The following is a 25,993-nucleotide window of genomic DNA, read 5'->3' on the forward strand; positions in this document are numbered from 1 at the left end:
CTTGCACAGACTGCAAATTCCAAATCATCATAGTGACTCCTGCTCCCAGTGACCTTGATGATAAAATTTGCATTTTTAATACTTGCCAAATCATAGTCTCACTTACTGATATGGAGAAAGTGTAGAAAACAGAGCAAGATACTAAGGGTCATCTTAATTTATGGATCAATCATACGTAAGTGTAGCAACTGTGGACAAATTGCTGTTTCGCTTTGACTTAGTCATATCCATATGAAATTACAGTAATTGCTGTGCATATTATCAAATGACTCCAGAAATGTTGCTGGTATTACTTCACTCTTTTAAGGTAAAAAAGGTGAGATGCTCAAGAAAACGAGAGTGTTAAGAAAAAAAGCTGGCAGGGCAGATGGATACACAGTAGTAGGTTCTTAGGATTTATAAGCATCACACTGAAGATGAGAATGAAAAGTGTATTTACACGTTAAAAGACTGAGCTGGCATGAATGATTTCGCTACTGAAAACAATTACTTTGGGTGGAGTTCTTAGGAAACCCTTTCGTCAGCCTATCCTTTTTTGAGAAATCACATTAATGCTTCACAGCACGGTACCATGTGGAGCTGCTAGGAAGTGAAATGACACACGTAAGAAGCAATTTTGGAAAAGCTGGAGTGTATCTCATCTGCAGCAAAATCCTTGTGGATTCTATTTTGTTTGTATTTAAACATGTTTGCCCGCAATTGCTCAGACGCAGAAACACAGAACAGCCATGCACAAGCAGAGCCGTGTATTGCAAGCAGGGATAGCGTGTCGCACCTGACTGAGCGCCCAAAGAGACGAAGGAGCCTCCCGTGCTTCACGAGCAAAAATTAGTATTTCCTCTTCGGCAGAACACCGCAAATATAAATCTATCGCGGTTTCTTTCTTAATGTCGGGGGCACCGCTACTTTCCACAAGCATAAGAACTGCGAATTATTAGACCATTTCTTCACGCCTTGGTAAAGCGCATCCAGGCAGGGGGTAAGCAGAGCGTGAGCCGTAGTGGCACCACGACTTTTAAGAGCTTATGAGGGGCGTCCCGCGCGCTCGCCTTGCCCGGAAGGACGCGGCACAGCCTGCCGACAGGGTGGCCGGGGCCGGGGCCGGGGCCTGCCGCGCGGGTCGTGGCTGCCGGCAGCACTGCCGACGCCGAGCCTGTCGGCCGATCAGCATATGTAAATGACCGCGTGGTGCCGCCCAATCAGGAAATACGGCGAGGGGAGCGCGGTGGCCCATTGGCGGGCAGCCCATGGCGAGATGGCGTGTTCCCCGCTCCTGATCGAGTCTCGAGCTGTGCGGCGTTCGCCGGGCGGTTGCCCCGGCGACGCAGCGAGTGACGCGCCGCGGGCTGGGCGTGCCGGGCCCTCGCCATTGGCTGCGCGATCGGGTGACGGCGGCGCCTGGCGTGTCGCGCCCCGGGTGTCCTTGCTGGGAGAGGAGCGGCCGACTCAGTCCGCGGCGGGGCGGGAAGGAGGAGGGCGTCGCTGGTGTGCGGCGGTGCGGCGCCGGGGCGGTGAGCAGGGGCCGGCGGGGCAGGGGAGGGCGGCGGGGCCACGTTTCGGCCGGGCGCGGTGCGGGCAGCCCGCCGTTTCGGCACGGGTCCTCCGTGGCCGGGGGACGGGCTGCGGCTGCGGGCCCTGAGCGGCTCCTCGGAGACGGGGCGGATAACGGCGGCGCGGGGGAGGGCAGCGTCGCCGTCGCCGCCCGTGGTGGAGCGGCGGCCGCCTGGGTGGCGGACAGGGGAGGTGAGAGCCGCTGTCCCGGTGCCGCCTTGACACCGGAGGGCGCGGGGCGGCGGAAGGCCGCCCGCCGCACCCGCCGTCCGCCCGCGGCCCTGGGCGCGCCGCCGTTGCGCGGCTCTCGCCGGCTGCGCCCGGCTACGCGCGGGGCCTCTGCGGTCGCGGGGAGAAAGTCGGCCTTCCCCGTGCCGGCCGCGGGCGGGCTACGGGGCGGACCGGCCCGGGCCGGGCCGGCGGGCCGTGCCCTCCGCTTTCCGCGCGGGGCTTGAGGGGCTGCAGCGATGGGCCTGCGCGAGGCTTTCCGCTTTGAAAACAGAAAACGCTGCCTGGCAGTTTGACAGGGTCTGCGTGGTGCCGTGCGCTTTTCAGGTGAGCTCTGCACGGGTTTTCGCTCAGCTGTTTTTGCCACTCGGTTCCTTTATGGTGCTGTAGCTGTTGTTGCTGAGTCAGCCGGCAAGAGATGGGAAATTTGTGCTGATCTAATAGCTGGTGTTGCAGGTGATTGCTGTGAGGTTAGTGAGAGGTGTGTGACAAACCTGAGGTATTTAAACGAATAGTTACACGGTTACGTGGCAGGTGAATGCTCTAAAGCATTACATACAACGAATCTAGTTTGCTTTCTACATGCTGGTTAAGTTTTTGAAGGGGCTGCAGTTGTTCTGATTTGTATTTTGTCCTGATTCCCAGTAGGGATTGCTTTACTTAAGAGCCTCCTGGAAATTTTTGATTGAAAACAAAGGCAAGCAGGAAGTGGATAGGATTTATAAAGCATCCCTTTTGAAACACCATTTTGAAATTTAACAAAATTATACTAATGGTAAACTTTGGCTTTATATTTAATGTTATGTTTTGCTAATTTCAAGCTATGAGTCAATGTAGCTAGCTATACAAATATTTTGAACAGAATTAGAACTATGAGCTGATCATATGCATTGAAATATTTTTTTACTGCACTCAGTAATGCAGAATCAGTCTTCATCGATGTTTTCTAGAAATGTTAACTGCATAGCAAAAAACCTCATGTACTTCAGGCAGGTTAAATAAACATGAAAGCATTAAAGAATCCTTTTAGGTTGGGAGCTACTGCCACTCAGTTAACCCCGAGATCAGCAGTGAGGCATCCTGTGTTTCACAGCAGCAGTTAATTATAAAAAATTGTCTAATAATAGATGTTATGGATAATTATTTTAATAATCAAATTAATGTGGTTTTGCCTAATTGATTTAAGTGAAGCCATTTTACACTTACAAGTTTTGCTTAGAAATGTGAAGAATAATGTCTGAAGAGAGATTTTTGAAATCTTTCTACCTCTACTAAAAATTTGTAAATTGCCTGTATAATAATTCCAACTGTCAGAATTTAGGAGTTGTATTACTAGTTTTACGACTGGTAGGATTCTGTATAGTCATGTAGTGAGTACTAATTCTGATTTTCCTGAAACAGTGTGGTATTCAAAAGTATTTGTATTTTCATAGAACATTGCTATGCCTTCTCTATTTTTTGTGTTGTGTCAAAATCTTTGGTACCAAGATATTCCTCTGGCTATGTCTTATTTTAGTTTTCCTAATTAAAAGATGCCTTCCATTCTGTGAGGAAAAACTATAGTAACACTTTGGAACAGTTTTGCAAGAACATGAATTTACAAAACAGTATGTAGATTATATTACACAGGGAAAACCAAAGGATAATGTTGACTTTAAAAGGAGTGGTTTTGTTGTGTTGGGTTTTGTGTTTGGGGTTTGTTGGTTGGTTGGTTTCGTTTTCTGTTGTTTTTTAAAAAAAAAAAAAAAAAAGGCTTTCTGTCAGGAAATGCAATACTTTGTTTATAAGGAAGGCAGTCCTCTCAATGATTTTCAGCATTTGGTTCCATGAGCTACGAAAATCCCGCCACACCTTCACTGTGGAAGGATAAAGAAAAATATGATGGTGCTGTTGGTGCTCCTGTGATCAAGATTGGCATTGGTAGGAAACCAAGATGGTTCTGGTATCTTCAGGAACACTAAGCGCATAGTTTTGCCTTGTCTGTTATTTTCTCCATTGAATGACAGCTTCATTTTTGATGTCCAAGCAAAAGAAGTAATACTAGAAAGACTGTCTTCCCAGAAGCCTGATGGATGGATTGTTACTTTTGAGGCAACCTGAAGGGATTTTTTTAATCTACTTTGAAAAGACAGTGTTTAGAGCCCTCAATCCTCTATGGAAATCTTTACAGTGCTAGGTTTGTACATGTAAATACTGAATTACAGATTGTCTCTGTTAGCCAGGCTACTATTTAAGCGTCTTTTGATCTTTATGATATAGTTATATAGTTAACATTCATCACAGAGTTTTATAAACTGTTGATTTTGTGCAATGAGAAAAGCAAAGTGCCAGTACTAATGTTTTTAAGAGAGAATTTTATAGCATTTTGTTTCTATGCTCTAAAACATAAGTAAACATCCTTGATGAACTTGTCTAAAGGTACAACACAGAGCAAATAGGCCAGGATGTGGTTTTTGTAACTGAAGGAAGTACAGAACATCCACGTTCTCAGTTATGTGAAAGAGAGGTGTGGGAGTTCTGTCAAGTGTTAGTTATCTGTTGAAAGCAAAAGGGATGATGAAATACATTAGTAACCTGGTAATTAGCTATGCGTACCAGAGAACTGTCACAGAATACTATATGTGAGAAGGACTCATGCTTGAGATGAAGAAGGAACTATTTTGAATGTGATTAACTTGAATCACTGAAAAATATTGAGCAGAAAGTAGAGAAGACACAGTCAGAGGAAGATAACATTGCAATTCCTGCTGCTGAAATTGAGCGCTACCATCAATGGTTAGTTGGTAATTTATATAGTTTAAATAAAGTTAATCAATATTTTTGACAGGAAGAGTGAGTAGAAAGAAGTAACAGAATTTAGGGAGTGCTTACATAGGTGGTCAAAACAAGAAGTTGGAGTCAAAGTCGTATCAAAATTGTGCGACAGGAAGACACTAAGAGATCTTGTGAGAGTGGTGGAGACTTATTAGTAAGACCTTGAAGAAACAGGGGAGATGTGTGTTAAAAAAAAAAAAAAGATTGAGAAGGCAGGAGCAGATCATATTATATTTCAGAACATTAGAAAGAAATGTGTTTTACATGGAAGGTTGAAAGGTGAAGATTAATTTCCTTACTTTCTGTTACTTAGCTGGTTGGTTTTTTTTTTTTTTTCTGAGGGATGACTGGCAGAAACTTATAGAGCTCTTTTTTCCCCTGAGTCTTGTACCTACTTATATGAAATATTCTTTCGTTGCAGGTTCACTAAGTGTAGAAAAACAGTCTTAAAAATGTTGTCCAGACTCTTTCGAATGCATGGCCTTTTTGTAGCCTCTCATCCATGGGAAGTCATTGTGGGAACAGTGACTCTCACCATCTGTATGATGTCCATGAAGATGTTCACTGGGAATGATAAGATCTGTGGCTGGAATTATGAGTGCCCCAAACTTGAAGAAGTAAGGATTTAAATTCATGTTATAGTACTTATTGTTAATCAGTAGATCCAGGGTTTTCTGTTGAATAAGATCAGGTTGTGATGTATTAGGAGCAAAGTAGCTATGTAGAAACTTCTTTATTACCTTCTTTTCCCATTGTGGATATTAAAGCTGTATGCAAGCAGTGATGTGCTACAGAAGGTTTTAATTAAATCTAATTTCCAGTTGCACAGTATCTATTGAAAAAGGATTTTATATTAGTATTGTTTGCAATATTTTAATTTTTTAAGACAGACTGGCAGTGATACTTATTCTGAAACTTCATTTTTAGTGCAGCTTCACAATGGATTTTTTTATTGCTGAAACTTAACAAGTTACTACTGAATGTAAAAGCTAACTAAATAATTTTGTATTTCAAACAGGATGTTCTGAGCAGTGACATCATCATCCTGACAATCACACGCTGTATAGCAATCCTTTATATATATTTCCAGTTTCAGAACCTAAGGCAGCTTGGGTCAAAATACATTTTAGGTATGGTATCTCATTTTTGTATTTACTGTATGCATTTTAATTGGTTTTTTAATATAAATTGGTAATAAATATTAGAATTTTAATACTTATGTACAGAACAGTCTTATTTTCTTTGCTAGATATTCTGCTAGATAGCAGAATAAATGTTCTGCGTAGATCAAAGTGCCATTTTTTTAAAAGAGAGATTGTGTAAGATTATATAAACACTGTAAATGTAATTCTTGAAATAATTGTTTATTGTGTGAAACACTTAAAAATACAGAGCTGTTTAAGCCATTTTTAATTTTTGCTGATAATGAGTGAGAGGATTTATGGCTTTTACTTCTTAGATTCTTACTTTAAATGCAGTACAAATTTTAGATTTAAGTATCTATATAAAAATAGCATCTACTTCAGTTTGTATCTCAACTGCTGTTAATGCACTGTGAGAGATGAGAATTGTCATTTGTTTGCTTCAGGATTGATCTAAATGTATAGTTTTTCTTTTTTCCTTTTTTTCCCCTCCCAATATATATGTAAAACAAAAATTTGCAATTCTCTTTTTTTTTTTTTTTTTAAAGGTATTGCTGGCCTCTTCACCATCTTCTCAAGTTTTGTTTTTAGTACAGTGGTAATTCACTTCTTAGATAAAGAACTGACAGGTTTAAAGTAAGTAATGAACTGTTATTCTGGATTTCTTGCTTGAATTTTTTTTTCCTGTACAATAAACCTTGAATTTTAACATATGCCTCTTTTTTTTCAGTGAAGCTTTACCATTCTTCTTGCTTCTGATTGATCTGTCAAGAGCAAGTGCATTAGCCAAATTTGCGCTCAGTTCCAACTCACAGGTCAGGGGGCGTTGGTTTTTTTGTTTGGTTGGTTGGCTTTTTGGTCATGGATTTTTTTTTGTTTTGGTTTTTTTTTTGGAATGGAGCTTTGAGTTTAATGTTCAAAGATTAACATTGTCCCATGGCACGGGGTTCGAACTACATGATCTATAAGGTTCCTTGCCAGCCAAACCGTTCTGTGATTCTGTGAATAATCCAGGTGGAGAGACATACAAGTGAATACTATATTGGTGATATATAAAAAGGATCAGATTTTATCCAGATTCTGTGTTCTGTTGTCTTCAGTCCAGATCAGTCTTCAAGTGAATAATAACACTGTAAAATTAGTGTGCATAATCATGTGAGCTAAGTTAGTTGTATGTATGAGTACTTTATAGGTTAAGAACTTTAAACCAGCAATGTTTATAGCTCCGTTAAGGAGGTTAGAGTTCCTAGACCAAAGTCTTCCCTAGAAGAGTTATTAATGGAAAAAATTAATTTCTGGGGCTCAGGAACAGTATATAAAGAAATATCTAATGTTACAATGCTGATGCTGGCAAAAGCATATTTCTAGACCAAATCTTAGCAGAGCAAACATAGCATATGTGTAGACAGAAATACTCATGCTCTAATGCAGTTAACACAGCACAACAGGAAGGATTGACAGGACATCTTGCTTGTCATACATTGTAATGTTTTTTTCCTAATATTCTAAGTTCTGAAATAAAAGTATATTTAGTGAAATTAATTTATACCTACAAAATACTGTACATGGTAACTGAGCATACTAATTGTGACAAAAATATTGTATATTATATTTTAATATATTGTATATTAGAGTATATTGCACATTCTCTGCATACGAAATATTATTATAGTATGTTGTGTATTATTTTATAATAATTGAGAATATAGAATTTTTTATTCATTTCAAAGAACATATTTCACAGATAGGTTTCCCCTATAGCTTCTCTCCCGCTCCCCCTAAAACTGCCACCAACAAAAAACAGCGGCAGACCCTCTAGAGTTTGCCATGCCTGGCTTCTGGAGAAAATCCCTCTCCCTCCAGGGGAAAGTTTTAGTGTCTTTTATGTCCTCTTTTCTGTTAGCTGAGTCTAGACAGAATAAAATAAATAAAAAATAAAAAAATAAAAAAACAATAAAAGTTAGGGTACAGATATGTGTTCACAAGAACTTTTGAAATGCCATAAGTGCCTTCTATTTTATGTCTTAAAGTGTAGAAGTCCAGTTCCTCTGAATGTACTTTAATTAAAGTCTGTGCCCATCAGTGTTGTAGGAGCTTACAATACTGATGAGCCAAAGGTAGAGAAATTAATCAAAATTAAATACTATTGTGTAAATAAAGACTGTCGAAGCGTAATAACTTAGGGTAGATAAAGCAATTAAAGAATGTGTTCTCTGATAATTGTTCATTTTTGATGTGTGTTTTATAAGGCCTTATCACCATAATACTACTCAATTTACTAATCATGTACTAATCATGTTACGTGTACTCCCTTAATTTGAATTTTGTCTTTATGTTAATGTACAGAAATTTTTCTTTTTAGGATGAAGTAAGAGAGAATATTTCACGTGGAATGGCAATTTTAGGCCCTACATTTACACTGGATGCACTTGTGGAGTGTCTTGTAATTGGTGTTGGTACTATGTCAGGTGAGCGATACAGTCTAAGAGTCTAAATCTTTCCAGTTAAAAAAGACTATTTCAAAGATATTGGGATATTGAGAGTTTCAAGTAATAGGTGTTGCCCATGAGATTGGAGTGACTTAATCTATTTAGTTAGCTATTTATTTACGTTCCTAATTAGCCTATATCACTAGTTTCCTGCAGATATGAATAATATGCACATGTTGCAGAGAAGTTTGATATACAGATGACAGCTTTCCTTGAGCGTTGTGCAGTAGAAATGGACTTCTGTGCAGCTACTTTTATAAAATGAAGACCTTCTATCACTCCCATCATTCCTGTTAACATCTTAAAGTAGCTGCTAAAATTTTCTATTGAACATTCTTAAAAATGAGTTACACTTTCATTACATGCGCACCTATTTTGTATTCTTGCAAAAAATGAGTATCTCTAAAAATTACTCCAGGCGAGGAAAGTTACTCTAGTTCAATTAAAAATAAGCAATCTTTTACTGTTTTTTCCCCATCCCATCTTTTGATCTTCATCAGTTCTGTGTGCAGTAGCAGTTGTCTTTCCTTAAAAGGAAAACAGTTAAATGTAGTAAGTGAAGGATTTTCACGTGTAAATAACTAATTTCTTTGTAAAATAAATAAAAGTTCCATAGTTAGGACTAAAGTGGTTTTTTGTTTGCATATTTGTTTTCGTCTGTTGCTTTCTATGTGGGGGTTTTTTAAACTATTTTGCATACCTTAAAGGCATCTTTCAAAGCACCTGTGCTTGCTTTTAAAATTGTTTTGGACCTTTTCAGGGTATTGTGTATTAATAAGCCGTTTTCCTCTTTACATCTAGGAAGAAAGCCCTCATTTTGGTGTAGCATATAGCTAATTTTTTTTTTTTAATGATTTATACTGTTAGCTCTTTCATCTTTACTAAGGCAGTTCTGTAATGCATGTGCAACATGGCCAATTGACTTTTTCTGGATACCAGGCTTGTGAAAGAGTAGGTGGGGTATATACTGTTTCTTATTGCCTGAACACTTAATTGGCTGTATTTCAGAAGGGATTTCAATACATGATGCCAGCTAATTGTTCTTTGCTTAGATAAGTGAGGATTTTCAGGCTTTCAGTATGAAGCTTTAAAATCTTGGTGAACTGTAATTATTTGTATTTATTTAGAATTAAGACTTTAAAAGTTTTCTGTAAATACCATAAATACATACTGTGCTTAGAGTAAGATAATACAGAATGACTAGGGCTTAACATGCTTGTTTTTCATTAATCTAGACAGTTCCCTCTATAATCTGCAGTGTCAGTTTAATGGTTTCTTTCTCACTTCTGCAACACTTCTTCAAGTACATAGAAAGCCCATTGCATATTCAAATGTAGAAAAATTCTTTTTTTATGTAGGTGTACGACAACTTGAAATTATGTGCTGCTTTGGCTGTATGTCTGTTCTTGCCAACTACTTTGTCTTCATGACCTTCTTTCCAGCTTGTGTCTCCTTGGTATTAGAGGTAAGACCAACTTCAAGACAACATCAAGCTTAGTATTCAGACCCTGTGCTTACTGTAGGCTATACATTTCGTCATGGAGTTATATGCCAGCATGTTTGTCTTCTGTGGTGGGGCGACCTTGGCTGGATGCCAGGTGCCCACCAAAGCAGCTCTATCCATCCCTTCCTCAGCTGGACATGGGAGAGAAAATACAATGAAAGGCTGGTGAGTTGAGAAAAGGACACAGAGATCACTCACTAATTACTGTCATGGGCAAAACAGACTAGACTTGGGGAAATTAGTTTAATTTATTACCAATCAAACCAGAGTAGGATAATGAGAAATAAAACCAAATCTTAAAACACCTTCTCCCACTCCTCCCTTCTTCCTGGGGTCAACTTCACTCCCGATTTTCTCTACCTCCTCCCCTCCAGTAGCACAGGGGGACAGGGAATGGGGGTTGCGGTCAGTTTGCCACACGTTGTCCCTGCCGCTCTTTCCTCCTCAGGGGGAGTACTCCTCACCTGTCCCCTGCTCCAGCGTGGGGTCCCTCCCATGGGAGACAGTTCTCCACGAACTTCTCCAACGTGAGTCCTTCCCATGGGCTGTAGTTCTTCAGGAACTGCTCCAGCGTTGGTCCATTCCACAGGATGCAGTGCTTCAGGAAGAGACTGCTCCAGTGTGGGCTTTCCCACGGGGTCACAGCCTCCTTTGGGTACCCACCTGCTCCGGCGTGGGGTCCTCCACGGGCTGCAGGTGGATATCTGCTCCACCGTGGACCTCCATGGGCTGCAGGGGGACAGCCTGCCTCACCATGGTCTTCCCCACGGGCTGCAGGGGAATCTCTGCTCCGGCGCCTGGAGCACCTCCTCCCCCTCCTTCTTCACTGACCTGGGTGTCTGCAGGGCTGTTTCTTTTGCATGTTCTCGCTCCTCTCTTCTGTGGCTGAAGCTTTCAGGTTTTTTTCCCCCCTATCTTAAATATGTTATCACAGAGGCGATACCACTGTTGCTGATGGGCTCAGCCTTGGCCAGCGGCGGGTGCATCTTGGAACCAGCTGGAACTGGCTCTGTTGGATGTAGGGGAAGCTTCTTGGAGCTTCTCACAGAAGCCACCCCTGCAGCCTCCCTGTTACTAAAACCTTGCCATGCAAACCCAATACCTCTTCCTTTCAAAGTGAACAGAGGGAATGCGCAAAAAGAGTTACAGTGGCTGAGCTAGTAACAGTAACTTGTTAATGCCACTGTAAATGAATCACACTCAGTATGAGTTCTGATCTAAAGCAGAGTAAATGAATTAGATTGTAAATCACTGGCTGTCCAGGGTTTTTCCCTATTTAAAGTCTTAACGTTGGCTAAACTGTAGACTGTAGGCTAACTCTTTTGGTAGCAATTTCTTAATGATCAAATAAAAATACAATCTTGAAGCTCACTTGTTGGTTCTTCTAATATGTACTAAATAGGACCTATTTTAAATTTTGTTACTTTTGCAGCTTTCTCGAGAGAGTCGTGAAGGGCGCCCTATATGGCAGCTTAGCCATTTTGCTCGTGTCCTGGAAGAAGAAGAAAATAAACCAAATCCTGTAACACAGAGGGTCAAAATGATTATGGTTTGTGGCTCTTTTTCACCTGTGGTTGTGAAATCAGTAAGGTGTCCTGGTGCAATGAATAAAGCTTTTGTTTTCTAGACACTTGTATTCTGCATCCCATTAGTCTAGTTTACCATGGTAATGTTTAATAACATCCCTGTATCTACACCGAGAGTCTTCCTGCATGTGCCATTCCTGTGCCAAACACTCAGGGCTTTCTCATGTGTACTGATTCCCTCCCTGTTACCCCTACAGTACCCTCAGCTTCCTTGGCTTATTACTTGAGCAAGAGGAAGGGTGTGGTGGGACAGGTTCAAGGCTTTGAGTGTTACGGTAGGACAAAAAGGGTGTTGATGACAGGTGTGGAAAATCAGCCTTTAGCTTTAGACTTGAGGCATGGGAAGCAAAAAGAGCCCCCAAAACCCAGCCAAACAAAAAAAGAAAATGTTTAATCTTAGGAGGTTAGATGCCTAGTTACCGTTGAAAAACTAATATTTGTTATGTTGTTTTGTGTTTTTAATACAGTCGCTGGGTTTGGTTCTTGTTCACGCCCACAGTCGTTGGATAGCGGAACCAGCTGCTCAAAACAGTACTGTAGAAAATTCAGTGGGATTGGATGAGAATGCACCAAAGAGAATTGAACCTAATGTTTCATTATGGCAATTCTACCTTTCTCGGTAGGCAACTTCACAGAAGAGAAGCGTGTTTCCTTGATTAGGGTGTATTCTCCAGTGCTGCCAAGCTACGGTCCTAGGGTACAAGACTTGTAAACTTGCAGATCTGACCAGTGTAGGATTTCTTGGAACCAGAGATGACATTTCATAAGAAATATTTCAATATTGTGCTGTTTGTCCAATCTCCTTGCAGTAATCAAGAACATGATCAGGAGCCAGCTGTCCTGTATGCATCAAAACACTACCTTTTCCCAATGGCACTGACACCTTTTAGAGCACACTGGAAAATAAATTTTCTGGCTGCACTAGAGTAATTATTTATGCAGAGCTTCTGACCATTCACACACAAGTGCAAAAAGTGCAAAAGCCGTGTCACTATTGCTTTTTCTTCAGCTCAACTGAAATTAGTGACACCTGTAGTTCCATATTACTTCTGAAAACTCAAAACTGTCTGGTTTAGGGTTTTTTTTTTCCCCCTTTTAGCAGTTCAGCTTGCATCATAGTAGTCATTATTGGTAGAGGATGATAATTCAAACTTTCTACTTTGTCATTGGGAGATAGGTGTTAAATCAATTTGATGTAGCTGTTAGTGAGTGTTTTACAGTAATTTCTCTTTTACAGTAATTTCTCTTACTGGGACTGCTTTTTAGCCAAGACTTAGTAAATATTTAATGACGTCTGAAAATTCTGACATTGTTAATAATACAAGGAATGATTCCTCTACCCTAACCTAGTATACTTGAATGTCTTGGTAGAAAATGTCATTTGAATGGAATTTCTGTAACTGTATAAATTACAATGAAACTATTATCCTTTCTAAAGCAAAGGGATGTCAGAATGCTGTTATAAACAACAAATTGTATATACCATGTATTTACTTTTTGATTTATCTGTTTTAGAATGGCCAGTATGGATATTGAACAAGTAATCACTCTTGGATTAGCCCTTCTCCTTGCTGTCAAATATATTTTCTTTGAGCAAGCAGAGACTGAATCCACACTCTCACTGAAGAATCCCATAACATCTCCAGTGATGGTCCAGAAAAAGGTCCCTGAGAATTGTTGCAGGAAGCAATCTGGACTTGTGAAAAACAATCAGAAATCTAATGCAGTACAAGAAGCTGTAGTTCCCAAAGATGGAAAGGGTAATTTTTAGCATTTTAAAGTCTAAACTTATTCCTGAATATTTGGAACAAAGTGAAATCTGTGTTTAGTGTGTTGTATTTGGAATCAAAGCTTAAGAATTTTGTAAACCAAAATTCACTTTAATTGTCTTTATACAGCCAAAGTCATAAAACCCATATTAGCAGAGTCATCAACCAAGGCTACATTTGTAGTTGGCAGTTGCAACCCTGTGGAAACTTCTTCATTTCTTAATGGAAAAGCGGAAGAAATTGAGATACCTAACGAACCACGTTCTATTGAGGAATGTGTTCGTATACTTGGAAATGCAGAGGTATGGAAGAATATCTTGGGGGGGGGGGAGGGAGCTTAACCTCTACTGCAACATCTGATTTAAGAATCCTTACAGTTCATTTTCCAGCCTTTAAATGATCCTACTGATTGTAATGTCATTCCAGAAAATTATATGGCTTTAATAACTTGGGTGGTGGGTCACAACTAAAACAAAACCCTTTCGTAAGTCATTTCTCCTCCAGTCAGTCAGGGCTGGGGGGAGGAGGAAGCAGCTTCATCATTCATGACATACCAAGTCATTGAAGCTTCATCATGTACGTGTATAAGTGGGTGTCTGAGTAAAAAGGTTTTGATCATATCCTGGCCTGCTATAAAACTTGACATTGGCAGTTGGTTCCTTTAGATGTACTCTGATAATGTCAAAGTAAATTTGTTATTCTTTTTAATTTGGAAACATTTAAAAGGATTTTCACCAAGAGAATGTATACTTTCTCTCCCCACCCTTTACATTTTCAGAAAGGAGCAAAATTCCTTACTGATGCTGAGGTTATCAGCTTAGTTAATGCTAAGCACATTCCTGCATACAAACTGGAAACCCTGATGGAAACTCAGGAGCGAGGTGTGTCCATTCGCAGACAGATGTTATCTAAGAAACTCCCTGAACCTTCATCTTTGCAATATCTTCCTTATAGGAATTATAATTATTCTTTGGTAAGTAAAAGGCAGACAAGCAAAAGTCACTGTAAAACCACTTCCCAAATATGTGAAATACATGCTTGAAGTGATGTATATGAATTAACAATGAGCTCAGTCAAAACTGATGTAGAAGGAAAAAAAAAAAAAAAGACAAACAGAAGGCACTACCTTTTATTGCTCTTGATGTTTTTAAACCTGGGGAGGTGGGTAAGTTTTGTAGCTTACCCAAAAAATATTTCCTACTAAAGTATGCAGCTGCCTTATCTCAGAAGTGCAGAATTCTACTAATACTGTGTCTGAGTTCAGCTGAATGATAATGTTACCTTGAGCTCAAGTTAACATGGAAGTTTATTTAAAAATCATTTAACAGTATTAGGGTTTTTTTTAATAGTGTTTAAGACTTACTAAGTTTCAATATGTCTGCCAAATACTAGACTTGAACAGTATTAGCTGTTGATTGCTATAGCTCTTAACTTTTTGAGGTGGGAGTTAGTTGCTTTATGGGTAGGGTTGTGGGGTTTTTGTAAGATACCTTATTGTAGTCAAAGGCATAGTATGTAACATGCTGTACCATACCACTGTAGTGTAACCTTAATGATACCTTTTGTCTTATTTCTGTAAGGTCATGGGAGCTTGCTGTGAAAATGTGATTGGATACATGCCTATTCCTGTAGGCGTAGCAGGACCACTATTTTTGGATAACAAAGAGTTTCAGGTGCCAATGGCAACAACAGAAGGATGTCTTGTAGCAAGCACAAACAGAGGATGTAGAGCAATATGTGTGAGTATTGTTTGACTAGCTTGAAAAAGTTTCTATGTTATAAAACATATTTGGGCTGATAAACGCATGGTTTTGACTTCCTAGAAACTAAAGTTCACTTTCAGTAATTACGTTATTTCCCTTCTGCTTTGGTTTTTAGCTTGGTGGAGGAGCAAGTAGCCGCATTCTGGCAGATGGGATGACTCGAGGACCTGTTGTAAGGCTGCCTACTGCTTGCCAGGCTGCAGAAGTGAAAGTTTGGCTTGAAAGCCCTGAAGGCTTTAAAATAATGAAGGAAGCTTTTGACAGCACAAGTCGGTTAGTACAATGGCTATTCCAGCCTTATTTCCTGACATAAGACTTCTATGGGTGATAGAAAAGTCCTAAGTGTTTCGGGTTTGTTTTTTTGTTTTTTGCATACTGCAATACAGGAAATTACATATGTGTTTTGGCTATCCCATGCAGTGTGAATCTAAGAGAACAAAAGTCATCCTGGCTATGTACCAAGGCTAGAAATAAACATTTTCCAATGATAAGTGGTAAACAACTGTATCTTAGCAACAAATACATTCGCATTGCATAATACTTAATACGTTATTTATTTTGTCTAAGCATTTAAAAATAAACATAAAAGCTTATTTGGATTTTTAGTAGTTACCATGCAAAAAGTAATTCAAAGTTTGGAATCTAGCCTTTCAGATGATATTACTAATGTTAGTAATTAATTTTTGAGCTTCCAGAGAATACATGATAAACTAATGCTAGAACTGAAATGCTAAAAAATGTAAAACATTATTAAGTCTATTTCAAGCCCTAGAGTTTTTTCTAAGACTTATGATTACCTGCTTTCTTTAGGAAGATTCAGAGAGAGATTTCCTTATCAGTTTTGTTTCTTAGCAATCTTACAAATGTCAGCCAAGGACATATGTGTATTTTGGCCAGAATGAACTCGTGGTGCTGTTTTAAATGCAGTATTTCCCGGTTTTTGTTTGACTCATGGAGCTTGCACTGTTGTTGAATATACCATGGGTTTTGCCTTGCTGTAAAACTGACAAGAATTTCCAAAGGCCTCATTTTTAGTTTATACCTGGTAGTCAGATGTTTTAAGGAATACAAATTAATTAAATCTATGTTAGCACTTCAGGATATTTTATATCATGTAGTCCAGGGATAGAAAATATAAAAAGGCAGTGAATACTTTTACAATGAACATTTTGAAAGTATATACTCAAGAGAACTATGTGCATGGTAGCTGAAGGTTTTTTTACTGCACTGAGGGAGGAGGAACACAGTGTAGTTAACAGCACTATCTGCAATGATTTACTGTCATTTTGCCACTTAAAACTAATTTAATCTTTGCCTTGAGGATTGTAAGTAAGAGTTACATTTTCTTGCAGGTTTGCCCGCCTACAAAAACTTCTCATCAGTTTGGCTGGTCGTAACCTTTATATCCGTTTTCAGTCTGGAACAGGGGATGCAATGGGAATGAATATGATTTCAAAAGTAAGGATCTGTCCCCTTAAGTCTTTTTAATAAATGTGTATTTCTTTTAAAAATAAATAAATTGTAGCCTACCAATGTGTGCCTACCTGACATGTGAAGACAGAAAGATAAGACATAGTGCTGTTTGCAGTGCTATAAAATAATAAAAGTGTTTGACCTTGTAAATTGTAAACAAGACTAGGATGAGAAAGATGAAAGAAAAAATTAACTCTGAGTTTGGGTTTTATTTTATTATTATTATTTAAAGAAAGTATTCTTGATAATGTGGAAGTTAAGCTAGTTGCTATGTTGCTTTGGGCCAAAGATTTTATCCAGCTGTAATTAATCTGTTAGTGTGTTTATCACTTCCTTGTAAATAAAGGATTAGGAATCTGGTGAATGGCAAGAGGGGTGTTCTCTAGGTTTGTTTGTTTGGTTTTGCTTTTATGCAAATGTGGAAGAACCTGAGACATGACCCATAGACTGGGGGAATGCCTTGTGTTGTTTGAGATTAATACTGATTGCCTGCTCTATATAAAATTTAATTCTACCAAAACCATTACATAAATGGGTCTCGTCATAGACAGGTATTAAATATAGCAGACCTTTTGTCTAATTTCCTAGTGTAGAGTTCTTTCCACTACATCCAAAATGAATTAATTTTGTGCCTGTAGTGTCTGATTTGGTTCATATTGTATCTTCAGTATGGTAACCATATGCCCATGCACCTAGAATGTATCCAGAAGGTCCATATTTGCAGGGAAGAATCAATTACTGCCCATATAATTTCCAAAGTGGTTAGAAAAAGATAGTGATAATTGGGTTTTCTTCTCCTGTTCCAGGTTCCTTCCTGAAATGATGTTCTTTTCTTCAGCTGTAACTGATGATCTGATGAGACATAATCTAATCTTGCTGTTCCACTGTCCTTGACTAGCTTGTTTTGCAACCATAATGATATACGAGCTTTTTATCTGTTCCTCTTCTAACAGGGTACTGAAAAAGCACTGGCAAGGTTGAATGAAGAGTTTCCTAATCTCCAGGTTATAGCTATTAGTGGTAACTATTGTACAGACAAAAAACCTGCTGCTATAAACTGGATAGAAGGAAGAGGGAAGTCTGTTGTCTGTGAAGCAGTCATTCCAGCCAAGGTTGTTAGAGAAGTAAGTGTCTGCTTTCTTTTACTTGTTTATAAAAATGCATACATTTTACAAAACTGATACCTATCTTACATCATAAATATTAACTGTAAGTTGTTTTCCAGCTAAGGATACTTCCTACATGTATTTTCAAATACTGCTGTAGGATAAGCCATTTTTCCTGAGACAGTAGATATTTCTTCCTTTCATTGTCTCTTCTGACATAATGTGTATGTATTTAATGATGCATATCTAGTTGAAGGCATTGGGATTTTCACATCTTAGCTTTGAAAAATTATGCCACAGTTTGACAGATTTTTACACGTGTTTTTCCTGTCATTAAACCCAGTCATTTTGATCATTTCACGCATTTGTTGTCTCTTGCACAAACCGGGTATTCTCTTCAAAGTTTATATGCCTCCTACTACAATGAAAACAGATAATCAGGTGCTTCACTTAGTTCCAAAGCTGCCTTAGCGTCTTGCATGATGGAGGGTAACCTTTATAAGCAGTGCCAGTCCTAGCCCCTGGCAAACTTGTCCTATGTAGTAAGAGCTATCTTAAATTCTCTTCCACCTGAGCTCAGAAGACTGGCTGTGTGTGTCAGACCAAATCCATTGTGTGTTACCTGGTCACCCCCACTGGCCATGAGAGACAACACCCAGGGAGGAGTTTACTATACCATACTCAGCATAGTCTTCCATCAACTTGTTCCAAGATTTTCTGAATTGGTGCTTTCGTATTCGATGGATTTGTTTGTTTGTTTGTTTGTTTTCCCCCAGTAATTTGTCCAGTCCCTTTTGTGAAACTATGTAAACTTTTAGCACTAGTATTCCAGGCAGAATTCCACAGTGCAGCTACACCTTGTGTGAGAACTACCTCCTCCTTCTTGTTGATTCCAGTTGATGATGCCCTAGTTTTATACTGGAAGAGATACTTAAGACTTTTTCTTCACTCTGCCACTCAACATTTTTCAGCTCTAACACAGCCTTTCCACCTTCCCAGCTATTCTCATATTCAGACTGAAAAGTCCTAGTTTCTCTGTGAGGAATGAGTAAAAAGACTATGCTAGCATGTCTTCGAACATCCTTATCTCTAGATCTTCAGTTTTAAAGTTCTGGGTATGGAGTTGGACACAGTATTCAAAGTGTGTGTCCAGGCTGGATTTATACGTGGACATAATTTATGTCTTTTGGGTTTGCTTCCTAGCAGTTTCCTAATTTTCAAATTGTTGGCATTTTTACAGCTGATTCAGTGGCAATATCTGTTATAATCCCAAGATTTCATTCCAGAGTAGTAATGGGGAGCCAATCCTTTGGTAATGGGCATGGATAGTTTTTAGGTAAATTTGGGTTGTTTTTCCCCAACCCCCAACCATGTACATCACTACATTTACTTACTTACACTGAACTCTAATACTGAAACTTAATATTTTTGTCAGTGTTGTAGACTTTGTGTGGATCTCTGTCATCAGTTGCTATTCCTGCTACAGTGGAATATCTTAAATTTTCCTCACAGCACTCTTTGTTCTCTTTGATTATTTTTATACTAAATTCAGTGTAAATCTCTTACCTGAAGGTTTCAAAATACAGTCAGTATAGTATAAATGTGCCACTTTATTTGATACTGCTGTGTACAGTGTTTATTTACCAATGTAGCACAGTGGGTTTTGGTTTGAACTCTTCAGTTTAGCTCTGTATTCTTAGGCAGAGCAAAATTGGGGAGGGTTTAGTGTCTGGAGCAACTTGGGATGAATGTTGCTGTCATGTCAAGGTGAATTAATGGGATATTTCTGCCATGTTGGTTTTGTTTGTTTCATTCTGAAGATAAATGAGAATTTGAAATGGAGAAGGTAGCTGGTGAGCTTTTCTTAAAGGCCTATGCAAGTCCAAACTGCTTGCACTGACTTCTCCATTGTTACTTGCACAATGCAGCCTGCATTTGAAAGGGGTCCTTTTGAACAAAAATAGAAGTAGGTATCTAGGACAAAATTGAGTCAAATTCTGTATGGAAGCAAACAAAGGGTGAGGGCTTATTAACCATAAGTAGGGTATTTCTACTCCTGCCTAAGGAATGGTATAGTAAAAGTGTATCACTTTGTCTAGGTATTGAAGACAACTACAGAAGATATAGTTGAAGTCAATATAAACAAAAATTTGGTGGGTTCTGCGATGGCTGGTAGCATAGGTGGCTACAATGCACATGCAGCAAACATTGTGACAGCTATCTACATTGCCTGTGGTCAGGTAGGTTTGTTTTACACCAAACCAGGTTTTCTTTAGCTCAGTAATTTTTAACCAAACACTTAGTTGAGTGTTTTTGTTTCTCCCTCCTGATCTGAAGGATGCTGCGCAGAACGTGGGCAGCTCCAATTGCATCACTTTGATGGAGCGAACTGGTTCCACCAACGAAGACCTGTACATCAGCTGCACAATGCCTTCTATAGAAATAGGAACTGTTGGCGGTGGCACCAACTTGCTCCCACAGCAGGCCTGTTTGCAGGTATAAATCAGGAAGTTTAAACCAACTTAACTTCTTAAATCAAAGCTTGCTTTCATGTTGTGTATATTGTGTCTGAGTAATGTTGTGGGAATGGGGCTGCTTGAAACTTGGTGAATTTTACATGAAAATTTTAGAATTATCTAGTGCATTGTTTTCATGTATCTAGTTTGTAAAGCTTAAGATGTTTAATATTAAAGAGACTTAAAGCTACTTGATTGGATATAATTTGGAAAGACTTACTTTAATACTAAATTTAGCATAAATTTACTTAGATTTCATAGCATAATATTGCATCATTTTCTCTCCAGATGTTAGGGGTTCAAGGTGCAAGCCAAGATAACCCTGGTGAAAATGCCCGTCAGCTTGCTAAAATTGTTTGTGCTACAGTGATGGCAGGGGAATTATCACTAATGGCAGCGCTTGCAGCTGGGCATCTAGTCAAAAGCCACATGATCCACAACAGGTCAGAAATGGAAAAATTCTTGTCTTTCTCTGCTGTTTTGCCCTTCCCCCAAGTACCTGAGATTCAGTAATAATTACATAAGTAATTGCAACATAGTTAAAATGTTACACTTATATTATATCTAATGTACTTCTCTTACTGTTTTTATTAGGTCAAAAATAAACCTACAAGATCTTCAAGGAACCTGTGCTAAGAAGGTGGCCTGAATACTAAAATGGCTTTGAAATGGAGAATTGTTCTAGCAACTGACCAGGTGCACAGGGGAAAAAAAACCCAGGATCTGTGAAGTTGAGAATGAAAATCACCTTCAACTCAATGATGTCTGTATAAGATAAACTGAGAGATCAACAGACTTCTGTGAGACTACTTAAGCCTTTGACCTTCTTCAGTGGTTAGAGATGACTTCATGAAAGAAGTCCTGTCAGATGTCTTGAACATGGCTTTGGAATTCTTACTCTTACACATCATTTTCTAAAGGGTCAGTCTTATGTTTTTACAGGTTGAGATTATTTTGATTAGTAAGCTCCTGGTAACTACAAAGCTGAAAAGTGATGTGATGTACTTTGTGCATTTAAAAAAAAAAAAAAAAAAAAAGTCGGTGTAAACTTGGCTTGGATGCACTAGTCCTTGCCATCTTTATTTTATGGTTAGACAAGTGTGTTTTTTAAAGTGATGGCAAGCCTAATCACTTTCCAGGAACTCCCAATTTTAATTTTGTTCACACATAAACCTTAGGTCTTAGGCTATAAGACAATTTTATTGAATCATATTAGTTTTACAGAAACCTCTGTCTATATATAGTACATAATTTGCTGCTGCTTCAGCTAAGCAGCATTCAATGTTTTAACTCCACAATTTACGTTATTCCTTTCCAGAAGACTTGTGATCTATACAGTTCTGAACTGTTAAATATAGTCTGTACTGATCAACTGTTTTGTGATTATTTTTTTTCAGGTAGAAAAAACAGATTTTGAAACTGGTAACTCAAAACCAGTTATGTGTCAGACAGGTATTTAAGCAAATGCAGTTTCTCAAACTTTTTTTTGTTAGGAGTGCATTCAAACAACAGGAGTCAAGAACAGATGTTTACACTTCTTTTAAAAGAAGTCTCTTAAGGTACAGTGTGTTTGTGTATTTCTAATTATTACTTTATTTTAAGTGTGTTACACTTATTCCCCAGGAATAGTTGTGTATCCAGTGCTTAAGCTGAGATAAAATTTTCATTTTACCAGATCGTTATCACACTATCCTTTATCACTAGAGGGTTTTATGTTTTAATTCCTTTTAGACTTTTCTTTTTGAGGGGGGGTATTTATTTTAAGAAGAATTCTTATCCTTTTTCAATGAAAAGTACTAATTAAGGGAATTCAGTGAAATAACGTTAATGCAACAAGCAGTTTTTGTATTAAAATACTGTACTTGGACCAGTGAAGCAGTCTCAGGTGTTCTTAATGTAATACAGAAAACCCAGGTGTATTCTGGTTTGATTCACCTGTGGGAATATTGCTAAGCTGCCCTGCCTAGTTAATCACAGGAGGAAAATTGTTAATATACTTGATGATATTTTTTTTTGTTTGGTTGGTTTGGGGTGGGTTGCAGGGGGGGTGAATCAGTGGATTGGACTGGGTTTCTTGCAGGAATGCAGTGGCATTCCTGAAGGGGTGACTGGCAGAGGTGCTCTTCTAATGTGCAAATTTCATATAAATCATGATGGGTTGTTTTGTAGTACTTCAACACATTAATATCATTGTAATGAGCTCATAAAGTTAATGTGCAAGCATGAAGACATACTACATGCTAGATGTGTTATGATAGCAGGTAAATATCATGAATGTTTATCTTCCTGCAGTATTGTTGCTAATAGCTACCATTTTATTTAAGAAAATTTGCAATTACTTTGTTTCTATGTTCATTCAGTGGTCTTATTTAAAGTAACACTGTTCTGGCAATAAATGGTGGTTCAGTGTTCAATTTGGTGGATATAACTGACATTCTGTCTTGCAGAATTAACATTTTGTATCATTACTAAATTGTGTACATTTTGGTACAGAACTACTTTTTCAGTTTCAGTAAAACAATGGAAAACCGTATTGGCTTAATTGTGATATTTTAAGCTTACTTCATGACTGAGTGACGTATCCTAGTAGACAATGTAGAATAAGAGGGTTAAGGAGAATAGGACTGGCATACAGTACTAAACACAGTGGGGCTATGACACCGGAGCTTCTCACCTTGTTTGCAGAAGCCTGTACTCATTTATTCTCCTCAAAGCTGAATTATGCAGTTTTCCCAAGTGGGAGAACTAATTCACTGCAGTGTTAGCGATACCTTCTACTGAGGCCTGTTTTCCCCCTTTTCCCACCTGTAGTTCAACTCCCATGCTTGATCTTGGTAATGTCCATCAGTCTATAATAGGACATACAAGGCAGTCTGACACATTCTTTTTCAGTCTCCTGGGCGCTACAGGTTTTACACCAGAAGCAGAGGTTGCCATTTCAAATGCGTTAGAAAGTTTAGGGAACTGAAGCAGTCTTGTTTCCCTGCATACAGGGAATACTACTGTCGAGTATTTCAAAGTCATTGTAAAATTTGTGTAGCAAGATTGTTGCAATACAAGAAACAAGAGTCCTGCACTGTTTGTTTTGTGTCCTTGACAAAACCAAACCAGCTGTCTGGAATCAAGTTGCTAGAGCTACTGTGACATAAATGCTACACTATTACGATTGATACCGTTTTCCAAATATTTTAAAACCCTAGAAAAAAAAATAGTAAAAATAGTGTATTTGACTCTGGTAAATAGTTTCCTTTTTACCTAGACTACCTCCTTTCTTATCTGTGTCCTGAATCTACTTGACTCCCGCGACACACCAGTCCCCTTCCTGCTGTCTGACATGAAAGTTTCAGAGCTGTGAGGCTTGGAAGCTCTGCAGCTCCAGCTGTCTCTAATTACATAATTGTCCACTTCGATATCTCTTGGCCAGCATAAGACCTTATCAGTGAAGTGTGCCTTACCTAATGTTCCTTATGGGAGGAACAGCTTCTGCTCACACAGCGCAGGGATGCAAACCACATTCATGCTGAATGTAGTTATGATACCAGAAGCCTGCAGCCGATGCTGCCTTGGTGATGGGACAGGGGTGTGCCAGCAAGTGCCCCTGCACAGGTGCTGCTGAGAAGGCACACGGTTTCCCAGGAAAGAGCACGGCTGAGGGCCCGCTTGCTTTCTCGGAGGAGCGTTTGGGTGTATCCAAGCTCTGGGTGTGTCTATGCACAGCACTGTTCGGACAATTTGCATCCTTGGCGTGAACCCTGCTTGTAAGGTGAATACAGCTCTGAGAAAAGCTGTGGTAGATGGTCCATCCTCCCACTCCTTTCAGCTGCCTTTTGGGGTGGAGTAAGAGCTCTTACTACTCACAGTGCCTTTAAGATAAGTTATCATCTCCATCTCTTTTGGGACATTGCTTGCTACTTCTGAGGTTGTGTCCTTTTCCCTGTCTCCCTTTGGCTTTGGTTAGGGAAAGTTTACACTGCACGATGACACCTGCTGAAAGGAGGAGATGATGGTTTGTGCTTCAGGCAGTGTCTGTGTTACAGCAATAGTTTCTCTGCTCCGCAGATCCTCTCTGTTGTCATGGCAGCAGCTCGTATTCCTGACAGAGGCATCTTGCCTTACATGCAAGGCAATTACAGCGTGGTGTGCATCCAGTGAAACTCCTAGCACCGAGAAGTCTGTACCTCGTCTTCCTGCCTAGAGATTACTGCTGGCCCCAGGCTCACCTTGCTGTACCAGCCTCTGGGAGGAGGCCTGCCTATGAAGCTAACCTTACCTCTACAGCACTCTAGGGCTTTTGCAGTCTACTACACAATGCAAAATTAGCTAGTGTCCCATCTTCACCCCTGGTTTATGTTCAGTCCGCTTCTTAACATACCCAGGGGGACACTAGGGGCTTTAGCCCCAGCTTTCACAGGTTCTTCCCAATTACAGAACACCCAGCAGCATTCCAGCTAGGACTCAGGCTATCTAGAAAAACATGGTGGGTTGACCCAGCTGCTTGCTCACTCCCACCCCAGCAGGATGGGGGAGAAAATGGGAAGGGTAAAAGCAAGAAAACTCATGGATCAACATAAGGACTGTTTAATAGGTAAAATGAAGCTGCCCACACAAAGCCAAAATAAGGAATTTATTCACTACTTCCCAGTGGTAGGCAAAGCCTCAGCACATTAAATTTACGTGGGAAGACAAACGCCATACCCACAAATGTCCCCCTTTCTCATTCTTTCCCTGAGCGTGATGTCACAGGGTATGGAATATCCTTTTGGTCAGTCAGGGTCAGCTGTCCTGGCTGTGTCCCCTCCCAACCTCTCACCCACTCCCAGCCGGGGGGGGGGGGCGCAGGGAAGAAAGAAGCACAAAAAGAAAACCTTGATGCTGGCAAAGCCAGCTCAGCAATAGCCAAAACACCGGTGTGTTATCCATGCTGTTAGTCATGAATCTAAAACACAGCCCCATACAGGCTGCTATGAAGACAATTAATTCCATCCCAGCGAGAGCCTGTACAAAAAAGAAAATCTAGATCTTGGCACCACTGTCTGCTGAGATCCACAACAGCCAAATAAAGACCAGCTCTTAGAATCACAGAATGGTTTGGGTTGGAAAGGACCTTTAAAGGTCATCTAGTCCAACCCCCCCACCATGGGCAGGGACACCTTCCACTAGACCAGGTTGCTCAAAGCCCCATACAACCTGGCCTTGAACACTTCCAGGGAGGGGGCATCCACAACTTCTCTGTGTTGGCAGGAACAGGACAACCTACCTTACCTGTTCCACTGTCTCAGCACCCTCATCGTAAAGAATTTCTTCCTTACCTACTTTATTCTTCTAGAGAATTGTACAAGGTCAGTCCATTTTCATGAGCTAGAACACTAGGATGAAAAAACAGTGCCATAAAAATAATACCAATGATCAGTGTCTCCTAGGACCACTGGGTGAAAGACCAGACTTAGGCAAGTCTATCAAGCTGTCATGGTTTAAGCTCTGCTGCTAACAAAGCACCATGAAGCTGCTCACTCACTCCTCCCCACCCTTTCCCCGGCCCCAGTGGGATGAGGAGGAGAAAATACAAAGAAAAGCTCGTGGGTTGAGACAAGGACAGGGAGGGATCACTCATCATTTATGGTCACGGGCAAAAGACAGACTCAACTTGGGGAAAAAAAAGTCAATTTAATTTACTACCAATCAAATCAAAACAAGGATACTGAGAAGTAAAACCAAGTCTTAAAAACACCTTCCCCCCACCCCTCCCTCCTTCCCGGCTCAACTCCACTCCCAGTTTTCTCTACCGCTTCCCCCCAGCAGCACAGGGGGATGTGGAATGGGGGTTGTGGTCAGTTCATCACACCTTGTCTCTGCCGCTCCTTCCTCCTCAGGGGGAGGACTCCTCACTCGTCCCCTGCTCCAGTGTGGGGTCCCTCCCATGGCAGACAGTTCTCCACAAACTTCTCCAGTGTGAGTCCTTCCCACGGGCTGCAGTTCTTCACGAACTGCTCCAGCGTGGGTCCATTCCATGGGCTGCAGTCTTTCGGGCACAGACTGCTCCAGCGCGGGCTTT

The 25,993-nt window shown here is 40.0% G+C and overlaps 1 protein-coding gene across 4 annotated transcripts; it reads left to right on the forward strand.

Annotated features, from left to right (window-relative positions):
• Positions 1 to 1,398: 1,398 nt before the first annotated feature.
• Positions 1,399 to 22,474, forward strand: HMGCR (3-hydroxy-3-methylglutaryl-CoA reductase). Of its 4 annotated transcripts, none has more exons than XM_052777664.1 (20): positions 1,399 to 1,511; positions 5,015 to 5,210; positions 5,612 to 5,723; positions 6,284 to 6,371; positions 6,466 to 6,550; positions 8,098 to 8,203; positions 9,583 to 9,689; positions 11,161 to 11,277; positions 11,782 to 11,933; positions 12,830 to 13,074; positions 13,213 to 13,385; positions 13,862 to 14,056; positions 14,664 to 14,822; positions 14,962 to 15,119; positions 16,199 to 16,304; positions 17,273 to 17,443; positions 19,525 to 19,665; positions 19,763 to 19,921; positions 20,230 to 20,384; positions 20,536 to 22,474. In XM_052777664.1, the coding sequence occupies exons 2-20, from the start codon at positions 5,046 to 5,048 to the stop codon at positions 20,588 to 20,590; spliced, it is 2,649 nt and encodes an 882-aa protein (XP_052633624.1). In that variant the 5' UTR covers positions 1,399 to 1,511; positions 5,015 to 5,045; the 3' UTR covers positions 20,591 to 22,474. The 4 variants fall into 4 exon arrangements, 3 of the variants coding, with proteins under 3 accessions (XP_052633624.1, XP_052633623.1, XP_052633622.1); XM_052777663.1 differs by lacking the exon at positions 1,399 to 1,511 and adding an exon at positions 1,997 to 2,106; XM_052777662.1 differs by lacking the exon at positions 1,399 to 1,511 and adding an exon at positions 3,795 to 3,955.
• The last annotated feature ends 3,519 nt before the right edge of the window (positions 22,475 to 25,993 follow it).

The sequence above is a fragment of the Harpia harpyja genome, chromosome Z, assembly GCF_026419915.1.
Source record: "Harpia harpyja isolate bHarHar1 chromosome Z, bHarHar1 primary haplotype, whole genome shotgun sequence".
NCBI lineage: Eukaryota > Metazoa > Chordata > Aves > Accipitriformes > Accipitridae > Harpia > Harpia harpyja.

Coding starts and splice junctions, on each gene's coding strand:
- HMGCR (XM_052777664.1), top strand. CDS start 5,046: ATGTTGTCCAGACTCTTTCGAATGCATGGCCTTTTTGTAGCCTCTCAT. Junction 5,211..5,611: donor AGTGCCCCAAACTTGAAGAA/GTAAGGATTTAA, acceptor TATTTCAAACAG/GATGTTCTGAGCAGTGACAT. Junction 15,120..16,198: donor GCTTTTGACAGCACAAGTCG/GTTAGTACAATG, acceptor ATTTTCTTGCAG/GTTTGCCCGCCTACAAAAAC.